The 12855-nt window shown below is 44.5% G+C and overlaps 1 protein-coding gene across 1 annotated transcript in view; it reads left to right on the top strand.

Annotated features, from left to right (window-relative positions):
* TMTC1 (transmembrane and tetratricopeptide repeat containing 1) overlaps positions 1–7742 on the top strand; it is an 86054-nt gene extending 78312 nt beyond the window's left edge. Inside the window, exons 11-17 of the mRNA XM_008937842.1 lie at positions 739–841; positions 3860–3995; positions 4741–4885; positions 5010–5147; positions 5532–5654; positions 6497–6574; positions 7333–7742. Of these exons, the coding sequence (XP_008936090.1) occupies positions 739–841; positions 3860–3995; positions 4741–4885; positions 5010–5147; positions 5532–5654; positions 6497–6574; positions 7333–7473 (864 nt within the window). The 3' untranslated portion in view covers positions 7474–7742. The remainder of the gene's footprint in view (positions 1–738; positions 842–3859; positions 3996–4740; positions 4886–5009; positions 5148–5531; positions 5655–6496; positions 6575–7332) is intronic.
* Positions 7743–12855: the final 5113 nt, after the last annotated feature.

Raw genomic sequence — 12855 nt, 5'->3', positions numbered from 1 at the left:
AACAGAGCTATATTTTCCAAAAATGCTTGGCACCAACAAACCTCCTTGAAATCTATGCAAAATGCTCCGTGCATCTAGGAGTGAGCACAGTGGCACACCCCATCAATCTTAGTGAGCTACATCTTGTGCATTGACAACCCCTGGTTTTGATCTGAACCTGTCAGATTTTCCCCACTCTTTCATTGCCTGCCATCCCCCTCCAGCTTCCTCACCCCCCTGCACAAGCTGTCCATCCCCCAGCTGTCATACACACCAAGCTTTCATTCCTTGTATTTCCCCCGCTGTTTAGGGAAGGAGCAGCAGAGCTCCAGAGGGGAGAAATTAGCCAGCGAGATGCTCATTAAACAGATACATTAAAATATGTCCACTCCAAGATGACAGGTATTTTTCAACACAACCAGCACGACCCCTGTTGCTGTGTGTTTCTTGGCTGGGTGCGTGCCCAGCCGAGGCTCACTGATGTTGCACAGGGGCTGCCTTTTCCAGCTGTTATTTTTGTTTCACAGGGAGCTCCAATTGCAAATCTATGGAGCAAAGCTGTCTGAATTGCTCTGTGGTACCTGACAGCAGCTCTATTGCATCCATGCCATGGGTTACAATTTTGGCTTCCTAGAATGTGGGGTGGGCTGGCACCCCACGCTTCCCATGCAGTGCAGGAGTTGTCACAAAATGCAGGTATGTGGCAATTGATGCTGACACCCTTTCTGCCACAGCTAAGAAATGTCTTTCTCTTTTAAGGAATGGCTTAAGGAAGCAGAGGAGGTCTATAAGGCTGGCATAGAGAATTGTCCAGAGAGCTCCGATCTGCATAACAACTACGGTGTTTTCTTGGTTGATACGGGTAAGTGAGAAGGAGCAAGGGATTTTCCCTCTCTGCCTTATTTGCTTTGATTTGTTTTATTCAGCAGTACACATCTAAAAGGGTCTCAAAAGCTTTCAAAGCAATAGATGTGCCTCCAGTGTAGCTTGGAAATAGATATGCCCATGCTGCTGAGGTGCCACAGCGTACTGAAATTTGTAATCAATGCAGGCACTGTGTGGCACTGCCATTCAGCCTGTCCATTTCCTTCAGTGTTCCTCACCATCTTCACACAGACATTGGTCCTCTTCAGTTTGAGCTGGGCAGCAGCCTGACAATACTGCTGTTTCTCTAGGGAAGCATGGCCACATCAAACCACATCCAAGGCACATAAGTGGATCGTTGTGTTCTCTGGAGCACTTGCAGCTCTACTTGGTGACAAAGCAGCTCTTTGACTCTAAATTTTGAGTGCCACGACTGCTATGAAAACAAACATGGCTTTTAAACCACAATCATGTGTGAAAACAAAGCCTAAGATGCTGTGCTATGAAATGATTTCTCAGGAGCTCTGTAATGACATTCAAAGCCTTTATTTTCTGAGCTCCTGGTTCCTATCTAACTTCCCTGGACTTGGGCACTTCCTGGCATCCATGTAACAACAACAAAAAATGCTGCTGTAATTGCTGTCTTTTATTGACAGCTTTATAAACAGGACCAAGTCTGACAAACAGCTAGTAGAAACCAACTCACTCTGATCCCTCCAGAACAGAGCCAAGACTTAGTGATGAAATATTGTAGACTTAAAGTGTGTGGTTGCTACCTGTTCTGCTCCTTTAACACTGTGCCCAGCCCCAGTCTCTGGGAAGAAAGGATGATGGTGTTCATCAGCCTGCAGCTGGCTGTCCTGCCCCTGAGCTGATGCTCAGCCATTGCTCTTCTGTGGTGCTGTTGTGAAATAAATACAAAGGCAAAAGGAGTACTCATAATCAAAGTAGGCATCATGGCTTTAGCAATAGAGGTTGAGGTTCTAAATTTGTGCCCTGGAAAAATTCAAGCTTGCAAATAATAAAAATTCACTCCGATGCTGTATTTACCTTTGGTTCTCAACCCAGATAAACTGTCCGATTCCTGCAAAAAATTGTAGTGCAAACACAGTGCAGTGTGCTTTCTTTTTTTTTTTCACTTATGTGTTCTGCCAAAGTCAAAGCTATCTTTCCCTGGTTTAGTCCTACATTTCTCTACATACAAACAGCAGGTGAAAAAAAAAAACCACAACATTGAGTTTTGGTACTTCAGGCATGATGTGTAAATAACCCTCATGACACATGAGGAGACATGGCGGGGTCTGAAGGAAGTGTCTGGTAGTGAGCCTGGCACAGGCTGTGCTCTTTCCCAGAGGGCATGGGGAGATGCTGTGAAGAACCATGCCAATTAACTTGCAGGATTTTGTGGAAGAAGCCTCCAACAAGCGTCAGCTCTGGGAAGCCATAACTGGACAGCTCAGCAGTGGTTCTAGGCACTCCATGTGTCTCCCTTAACAGAGCACGTTAGCCCTGAGGGTTGAGCTGGGGAGCACTGACAGACTTTAAGGACTGAGGTGCATGCCCAGCTGCTTCCCCGGGTGTTTTGTAGATATCATTTTCAAAAACATCTGCCTGCTCATGAGTGAGAGAAGATTAAGGCTGCTTCTGGACATTTTGAAAAAGTCCTACCCTGAAAGGTGTGTCGTTGGCCTTGGATGAATCTTAAGTGCTTTCTAAATCTCCCTACAGACATCCCTCCTCTTTCCTGTAAAGGAGATCCATTGAGAAGTGTTACTTTTGTGTTGAATAGGTAGTACTGGAAAAGCCAAACTAGATCTGAAAAGCCATGAAACTAAAATTCCCACAGCAGCATTTGTTCAGTCCCCCAGTGCGTGCAGACTGTTTTCAAGGTCTGCCTTCCAGCTAGAAACTGAATTAAAGAAATTGTGAAGTAATTTGGCTTAAAAAATGCCAATGGTTAAAAGCTCTATTGGTGGACAAAGCTCTGAGAGTATTGTTTTTCATCAGGAGATTATCTGGTCTAAAGTGTGCAAACCAATTAAACAAGCACTGGGGTTAAAAGTACAACATCCACATTGCTGAGATGCTGGAACTTCATGCTGGGCTAAATTAATTTATTTAGCAGATAAATTGTAGCAGGCCCTGCCTGCAGAAAATGCTGCAAGATCCTTCTTGAGGAAAGCCATTATTTAGATAAAGAAGAAGATACTGTTTGGGCTAGTGCGGGTCTGAGACCTTCCTTGTTGCAGGGAGCCGTGTTTGGTTGTGGTTCTCGGTGATGTCGTGGGCTGCAGGACCTTAGGTGGGCAGATCCTCTCACACAGCGGAGCAGTGCCACCCAATGGCTCCTCTGCAGCACGGAGGAGGTGCCCGCCTGCTCCAGAGTAGCCACCTGGACACCTCTGCTCTGGGATGTATTGCCCCGAGGTGGGAATTAGCTGGGCATTGGCAGCTACTCTCTGTCCTGTTGACCAATGCACAGAGACTAAGCAGGGACGATGCAACAGAGTTGGAGGGAAATAGTCTCTGTTTGGAATGACCTGAAACTGGTTACAGCTCTTGTGAGGTTCTGGGGAATGCTGCATGGCTTGTTCTTTGCCTTTCCATCGCCCATCTCTCCAGTGGGACAGGGTGGACGGATGCTCTCACAAGAGATCCATTTTGGGGGGGTGGGAGGGGCTATGTCCTTAGCAAGGGGAGTGCATCCCCCCTATTTCTGGCAGCATGATAGGAGAATGCTTTCTGTCATCAGTCTTCTGGTGACTGTACACTCTATTTGTGAAAACACACCTCTAGAAAAATCTATTTTGCAGGATCATCTCTGGATACTGGAACTTAGATCTTAAATTTGGACAGCAATTTTTTAATCTCTAGAAAGGCTGAGGCAGGATTTCTTTCTCAAAATGGTTCCCAGGCATAGAGCAATAACTGAAGGAAAACCCAGAACATTACTTTGTGCTGAATTTGTGACAGGGTTTTTCTGATGCCTCAGTTTAATAGCTGCTCTCCTCTCCAGGGGCTCCCGAGCGAGCTGTGTCCCACTACAGGCAGGCCATCCACCTCAGCCCCACTCACCACGTGGCCATGGTGAACCTGGGCAGGCTCCACCGCTCCCTGGGGCAGAACAAAGAGGCTGAAGTGTGGTACAAACGGTAAGAATTTGGGATGGGACACAGAGGTTTCCCTCCTCCCCCTGTACGGCTTGTCTCTGCTAATGAGCCTCTGATATATGAATCTGTCAGTACATGTTTGAGTTTTTCTCCCTTCCTCCTCCATTAATTTGAAACCAGATTTACCTTTGCAATGACTATTTTGGGAGAGTGCTTGGAGAGGCTTAGGCAGTTTTGACTTCCCTGGACCATTCCCAAGCCCTCAGGATGCTGGTTTTGGCTGGGGGATTCTGTAACAACAAAGTTACATGACTCCAGCCCTGCTCGAAGCTGGTCTGTGTGTGCTGCACCAGTAACAGCCAGAACTGCTGCACAGCCCAGCACCAAAACCTTGGCACCATCAGGAACTCTGGCACTTCCCAGCAATGTGCTAGTAGGCAGGCACTGACTCCCAGTATGCAGTTGGGTGGACTGGAGTGGGAGTTTTGCCTCCTTTCTGACATCCAGCTTTGTGCTCACACTCCCCAGGCTCTGCCGCTGTCAGCCATCCCCATTCCTGCTGCATGCTCATGTGCACTTTGGAGGTGGCCCTCTCCCCTTCTCAGGTGGCCAGAGAAATTAGTGCTATGGGCATGCTCGTCCCTCCCTGGGACCTTATGTTTATGCTCCCCAGGGTGGGCTGAGCAGGGTGCAGACCTTCACTGCTCCATCCCAGCACACAACACACCTTGCTGTTGTGCTTTCATCCCCACACCATCTGGAAGCATCTCTTTTTCCCAAATTCCAGGGCACTGAAGGTATCCCGGAAGGCTGAAATCCTGTCCCCTCTGGGGGCTCTGTATTACAACACGGGGAGGTATGAGGAAGCGTTGCAGGTTTACAGAGAAGCAGCATCACTGCAGCCTTTGAACAAGGAGATCCGACTGGCGCTGGTGAGTGTGGGCTGAGCTCGGGCAGGGCCGTGGAAGTGGAGAACCAGCTGCCTGATACAGCATCACGTGTTAAGGAGGACTGAGCTTTTTACAGCTGTGAACTTTTTGTAATGTGGCTCCATAGGCTCAGGTTTTAGCAATGATGGGTCAGACGAAGGAAGCTGAAAAGATGATGAACCACATACTCCATGAGGATGTGGAGTGTCTGGAGTGCTACCGTCTTCTGTCAGCCATCTACAGCAAGCAGGAGCACTATGCCAAGGTACTGTGGTCATGGGCTGCCCTTGTCCTGAGGGCTCACACACAGTTCAGGTTGAATTTCACACACCATCTCTCCAGAGACATGTCACATTTCTTAGTGCACATGCAGTAGATTATTTTATTCAGTAAAATACTTCTGTTCATCTGTCTACTGGGACTGGAGCTAAGTAGTGTGGTTTCTTATCACTTACTGCTCCTGTTGCTGTCAGCCCCACTGCCCATCAGCCACAGGCATCTAAAAACTAATTTCCACGTGTTAACAGTGTGAGGCAAACAAGGGAAGGAGAAGATGACTCTTATGCTGGGGGGCCATAGTGATGAGGAGAGCATGAGAAGTGGAAAGATGCAGAATGCAGTAACACAATATCCTCTTGGTTTTTTACAGGCACTAGAAGCTATAGAAAAAGCTCTTCAGCTGAAACCAAAGGATCCAAAAGTCATATCAGAGCTCTTTTTCACTAAAGGAAACCAGTTAAGAGAACAAAACCTCCTTGACAAGGCTTTTGAGGTATGACTGCTCTAAGTCCTATGGGTAGTTTTACAGGTTAAAAGATAAGAGCTCATTGCATCTAATACTCCCTGGTGCATGCACCCTGACTGTTGGCCTTTGGAGCTCAGCAGTTCACCAGTGGTACAGCTAAAGCTGTGGAGTGGCTAACTATGCCAGACTTAACTTGCAACATTTTTCCTCCTTCCTGTGTGGAAATACAGCTCTTTGCTCTGAGAAGTTAAGTAAAGAGTTATGGTGGGATTATGGAGGAGCCCAAGCCTTTTCTCATTGACCAGACCCTTGGTCCATCCAGCCCCTCTTGCTGTTGATGGCAAATTCCAGGTGGCTCAGCTGAAAGCCTGGAGCCCTGTGAGAGCCCACCATGTTGCTACATCTCATCTCATTACCTAATAGCTGAGAGATTGGCTTATCCTGGGGGTGGGAGGCTTGATAACTCAGAAATTATGTTAGTGTCAAATACCACCACAGAATATTATTGGAACACTCCTGAATATTCCAATACCCATAGGGGTGTCCAATCCTGATTTGAATCCTTTCCTGTGATGGCACCAGAAAAAAAAAAAAAAAAAAAGTGCTGTTTGACAGTCTAGAAGCTCTGTGCTGCTTCTCCTCCCATGCACAGTAGTGGAAGCGGGGGGGAGGGATGGCACTGCCCTCAGGTCCTTGTGGAACCTCTACGCAAGTGGCTGTACAAATTGTGCGCTGTGTATGAGAAGAAGTTGAAATTATATTCTAAGTGGTTTCAGAAGGAGAGGAAACTTTGTTTCTCTTTCCCCTCCAGCACTGGTTTGGTTTGAAGAGTCAGATTGTTAACCTAAAAATGTTTCATATTTATGTAGAGCTATAAACGGGCTGTGGAGCTCAACCCAGACCAAGCACAGGCCTGGATGAATATGGGAGGCATTGAGCACATCAAGGTATGATGGGTTTGCTTTTCCTTAAGCTGTCTTAAGTGCAGAGTCTAGTACTCAGGATATAAACCTGAATTTGTTTCAAATTGCCACAGTCTGCATGTTTGTGAACAGTGAGTGACTGTCCCTGCCATATTTTTATGCAAAAATGAGAAAAGTCTGTCCAGCTCAACTAGAATTTCCCAACCAGGTGCTTGGGAATATGTATCCTGTAATGTAAATCTCCTATTGTAAGTGGGTGTGCTGCAAAGAACATGCCCACCTCTAAAGATTTCCTGCTTAGTTGTTGACCTACCTTAGAAAAATGTCACTGTGAGTTGACTTTTTAAGATTCCTGATTAATTTAATAAACATGTCTGATGCAGAATACTAGCATGAAATTATGGAAATAGACAGCCTGCCCTGTGGTTGCTTATCTTTTTGAATAGTTTAGCATATCATTATGATTTGCATCTCCTTATGACTCCTTATGATAAGGAGTCACATTGTGTGATACCCTCAAGCTATCCTATTGCTGAGTAAAATTAACTCTTCTGGAACAACATAGTGGAAAACTCTAAGTCTACTTCTTGCCATGTGTTGTTTGATCAAATTTAGGCTGATGACACTTGGTGAACCATTTCATAATGAAGTATTCCTCTTACCTAACAATATCAAGTTTTAGAAATTCTTCTTCCTTTTTATTATGGTCTTTACCATTGCCAAGGAATGAACTTTCTGTGTCAGGGAATGCAAATGAGAGCTGTTACTCATTTTCTTTGTAGGGGAGCTATGTCACTGCCCGTGGCTACTACAAGAAAGCCTTACAGCTGGTTCCAAACAGCAAGTTGCTGAAGGAGAATCTGGCCAAACTGGATCGCTTGGAGAAACGGTTTCAGGAAGTCCAGGAGAAAGACCAAACATAGCATTCAGTCACCAGTGGAAAGAAACCCTTGTCCCTTGGAGAAGAGTATGGTGGAAGCCTGTTGCTCCTGTTGCTGAAGGAACTTTGATAGAACTCAGAATTACAGAAGGCAGATTTTGACTGCATGCATATGTTTGGCCAAAGTTACAGGAGACACTTGGTTCTTGTGGGACATGCTGGAGAATGAACGAAAAACTTCCTTTAATCAAGATTTATGTTTAGGCTGAACCCATTTTAATGACACCAGGAGTGTGAGTGGGACATGTACCTTCAATATCTGGGTTATCACTAGGGGAGCCATGGAGACAAAGCACTCATCCACTGCAGCACCTCCTGTTACTCAACACAGGCTCACTTCATTCATGTCAAGTACCACCTATGGGCATCATTGCAAGTGCTGCCAGGTCCTTCTGAGCCAGGAAGGGTGGTCATAATGGTCACATAAAAAGGTTAATGCTGAGCAAGTGGTGGCCACTTTTACAGCTCTAAATGTGACTTGCAAATTATTCTAAAGAAAGGGAAAATAGTATCTGAATATCACTCTAGAAGGATGATTCTACAAGTAGTACAGATGATCCTTTGAGGGAAAACCTCACCTGAATGTTTTACTTATAAGGTAATAATTTTGTAGTAATTCAGGTTCATGATGCCAGTATTGTCAGATTTCTTATGGCTTTACCCTTTTTTACTCCTCTTCCTCCAGGCCAAATAATTATTACTCTGAAAAAAATGGAAGCATCCTAAGGCAATGGAAAGCTCTAGGCTTCCTTGTCCTCCTGTCCAGTACCTAGTGAAAAGAAAAAAAACAAACAAATAACCCATGTGATCAGCAAAAGAGGTAAAATAAAGCCACAGAGAGATCAGGGAAGATTTCCTAGCCTGGAAAGGTACTAAGAGGGCTTTCTTACGGGTATGCAGGGATGAAGCCCATTTATCATGGTGATAACATTGACAGAACACTTTGTCAAAGTGTTCTCATACCCTCCCACAAAGGATGCAGAAGATTACCTGTAGCTGATCAGTCATAAATCTGTATTTTTAAATACTGAAGTAGGAAAACAAATTCTCATCAGAATTGGGGCTTTTATTTTTGGGCTTTATTTATTTAACTTATAATCAAATAACTAATATATTTTGTCTGTTTTGTATGAATTGGGCAGTGTCCTTCACAGCTGGCCAGATGGCTGGGCATCGTGACTTGTCTTCTTTGAAGTTAGAAAAATGCAGTAGCAGTGAGGCGTGCTCGAGTAACTCCCCCTCATGATGTTTCCAAAGCAAATGGCTGCAGAGTACCTCAGATCATACTGCCACTGCAGTAACAGCACTTCTGCTGCATATCCCAGGGTTCATACCAGGTCACAGAGAGTGTTGGGGAGATCATTCTTGGTGCCACTGCCTTTGGGTTTGGACATCAGAGTAGGCCATCAGTTTGTTCCTCTTGCAGCAGAAAACTGCTGTAAAATTTGTTATATTTGACCTTGATTATGGACAGTTCCTGCAGAAGAGCAGCACAGGGTTTGGCATTATTAGTAAAGGACAGTTCATTTTAGGTATGTGATGCCTTGATACAAATCTGTCAGAAAAAGATTGTGTGGCAGTGACCCACATGGCACCTGGGCTTAGTGGGTGCTGTCTGTGACACCTCAGCAAGCTCCAAATTTGCTCAGCATGTGCTGGTGGCTCCGCTGGTTTCATTTAAAAGCTCAGTGTTTAGCTGACTCCAACTGCATTTGGAGCTCGGAGGAAGTCCAGGCTGGTGCATATGTCTGCCCTGCCAGGGTCTGTGGACCTGCTAGAGCCATGGCTGTGCGCCCAACGAGACGAGACTGGACTTGGAAGGTACTGGTCCCCACTAGCCAAGGAGACTGGCCAGTGCTTACAGCTGGGCAGAGATGAGAGGGAGAGACCATCAGGGAGTGAAGGTGGTGACACATGTTTCTGAGCTCTCTCCCTTTGAACCAGCTTCCAAAGGGAGCAGCTGGGAGCAAAATAACTCTTTTGCTGGTGAATTTTCCCTTCTCCTCGAAGCCCAAGTAGACTACTTTACTTTCCAGGGCTGAGGGCAGGTTTGAGGTCCTAGGGCAGGGTCAACAACCCTTGTCTTTTCATACCAGTTTGATGGCCATGGACTTGCTGACATGATGTTTCTGCAGGTCCCCAGTGCAGGCACTCTGCTGGGTGCCATGCATGGAGTAGCTTTGTGCAGCCCTGGTGCTGCCAGGAGGAGATGGGTTTGAGCCAGCGGAGTCCTGTGGGGTGGGGAAACCAAAGGTTAAATAGCCTCTGAGCATTGCAAAGCAGTAGATGGTTCATTACCAGGGTGCTCAGAGGTACCTGGACCATAAAGCTCTCTGCCTCTCCCCAAGGTGAGCCTGACTTGGGGGCAGCTTCACCAAAGCCCTGTTTGCCCAGGGTGGCTGGCTGCCTGTGGTACCACAGTGTGGTGCTGAGCTTAGGGGCTGGCAGAGTGATGTGTGGTGCAGCCCCTGACACCAATGCCATGCAAAGCCACCACAGAGAGGAGACATCTGCAGAGTGCTTCAACAGCTCGCTGGAGCGTGGGGGATAGGGGTGGGGGAGATAAGTCTTGTTTAAAAACATGTATCAGCTATAAACTTTGCCTCATAAAGATATATTAAATAAATACTATATATTCTACAAGCCCCATGGCAGTGTGGTTTTAAATTGTGGCCAACAAAACATATTTTTTCAAATATAGAAGAAGTTGTATTTTTTATATCAATGCTTGGTGAGGGGGAAGGCTTGGTTTTGTGTTTTTAACTTTGGCTTAAATTTTAGTTTGTTTTTCCTGAGAGACCTGATAGAAATGATTGTTTCATTCTTGTTCCAGAACCTGATAAAACACATCTTGACCTCCTAAAACAGGTGCACATATAAAAGTATAATATAAGTTTGGGTTCCCCCTCCAAGATCCTGGAGAAGGATTACTGCTTTTGCAACACTGTCTTACTTGCAGAATAGTGGTGAAAGATGAGAACATCCTCCCAGTGAAGGAGGTGCTTTGGTTGGAAGATGTGGCATATGTTTGTTCATCTGCTCAGCTGAATTAGGCAGGTAAGGTAACCCCAGAGTTTAATCTCAGCTGAACTGGGTTACATTTATATGCTGAAAGGCCAACTCTCCACAGTTTGGAGCTGGGTTTAAGGTGGTTATGGAGAGAGGAGGGCTTAGTAATGAACCCCACTTTCCTGAGTCAGTGCTTTATACCCCAGCTGTGCAGGATGATGGTCTGCAAACTGGCAGTGTATTTGGAGAACTATTCAGACTGTGAGCTAACAATGCTACCAAACCCTTGTGGAGTTTTGAGCTGATTCCCTGTCTTGTTGGTGTCCATGCTGAAACGCTGTGTTTGTTCAAGACATTAATCTTGTGAAAGATTTATTGCAGGCAAAGAAGAAGAATGGGGTATGATATTAAATGGGTTACCTCCACCAAAATGGAATGCTATTGTAGAAGATAAATTGAGCGACTTACCGTGTGATAAACTGAATATTATCTTAATTAATCATAGAAAATGTCCTCTTCCACTAGCATTGCACTGCTTCTAAAATAATGAGTTTTAAATACGTTGTTTTCTGCCAACTCCAGTGCTCAGCACGGCTGGCAGAGATTACAAATTAATAAATGGCTGAAGCTCTACCTGGTGGGGTAAGAGTTTGCTCTCTCTGCAAGTTGCATTGGCTAAACCTCAGTGCTCACCAATATTAAAGTGGAGAATTAACAGAAAGCTGGTTAGACAGGACTCTAATGTACTCACTGTGCATCTTAATCCTAAATGAAAAACAAAATAATTGTGTTGCTTTTTCCTTTCCTCGTGAATGATATTTTCAGCTGATGGATTTTGTTTTATTTTATTGCTTAGTTGAAGTCCTGCATTCTTTGCTTCCATTCCTTTTCCATCCCCTGGGATAAATGATGCAGTAGGGGGCATTTTTCTCTCTCTCAGAGACTCCTTGCACTAGATTTCCCTACAAATGTGCAGGCAACTTGTTCTGGCCAAACAGTAAGTGGATGCAGCAGTGCAAATGGCCTTCATTCCAGAGATCTCAGTGACCCCACAAGTGGCATGTGCATGCAGGCACAGGGGTGGAAGAAGTCTAAGTCAAAAAAATCCAAAATAAAGAGCCTAACTTGCGGGGGAGGCTGGACACCCCTAAAATGATCTCAAAACTGTGACAGTTTCTCAACAGTTAGCAAAACCGGGCCAAATATCGTGTACAATATTTGGTAAGGGAAGATAATTATCATTCTAATTTTAATAATTAGGCCATTTAGAATATAATTGCATGATCATTTCCCCCACTTGTCCTCCAGCATGATGAAACAGTTGGTATATGCTTTTGTCTCCTCAATCTGTATGCAATAGAATTGACCAAGTGCTCAATTTTTATCTTTCATATATGCATTTATGCACAATCCTTGGAAAATATTAGCCCTTAGAGGGTCTTTTCCCCAACCATCAGTCTCTTGCAGCGTTTCAAAATGCATCACTTTGCTTTCATATACATTTAAACCCAACAGCCAAAAAAAAAAAAATTTAAAAAAAAAAAAAAAAAAAACCCAAGGAAAAAAAAAGCAAAAGCGCTTGGCATTCACTAGCGTGTCAGTGTGGCAAAGTTGCTTCAGGTAATCTCAATAACTTTGTGGAAAAGTTCATTGCCATGTTTGTACTGACTTGCTGAAAATTTTTTCTTCTGGAAAATACCCCGAGTGGTATCCTCTGTAAAAGTTATGGCTTTGACAACTGTATTACTGTAGAAATCTCTGCCTGAAGTGGATGTCACGCTGCGTGTTCCTCTCATGTGGGAGTTATTTGCATTGCCTGTTGTTCATATGGTTCTTATTTCTGTGTCTAATTTTTTTTAAAATCAGTTGTGCATATCTTTTTTCAAAAAAAACAAAACAAAACAGCCCACAGATTAGAAATCCTTTAAAAATAAATTCACACTTAGCAGCAGCTGGATGTATGTCAGTGGTACAGGAATCTGCAAAGTCTTTGCTTTTTTCACTGTGGGATTTATGGCTAGATTTCACATAAAGGAGTTATGCTCAAAGTCTTCACTAAAGAAAATGTATGTAAATGTATATTTTATATAAAAAGTAAGAAAAGTAAGTGCTGTGTCTGGTTTTCTTCTCTTGGCCATAGGGTCAGTCAGTTCCTTAGGAACAACAATGAACACGTTCATCTGGAGGTGGAAAGGTCAAAGTTTTTTACTCCACTTGACCTACATTTTACTGCCCAAAGAGTCACAGTGATTGCTCGTGTAGGAGCAACAATGCAGCACATGTATTTGAAACTGGCCATATAAAAATATTGGAACAGGCATTTTTTGGAGCCTGAGCATGAGAAAGGATGAGGGCT

Source organism: Merops nubicus, unplaced genomic scaffold (assembly GCF_000691845.1).
Source record: "Merops nubicus isolate BGI_N331 unplaced genomic scaffold, ASM69184v1 scaffold10323, whole genome shotgun sequence".
In the NCBI taxonomy this organism is placed as follows: Eukaryota; Metazoa; Chordata; class Aves; order Coraciiformes; family Meropidae; genus Merops; species Merops nubicus.
The sequence above is the reverse complement of the archived record's forward strand: the minus strand, read 5'-3'. Positions and strand labels throughout refer to the sequence as shown.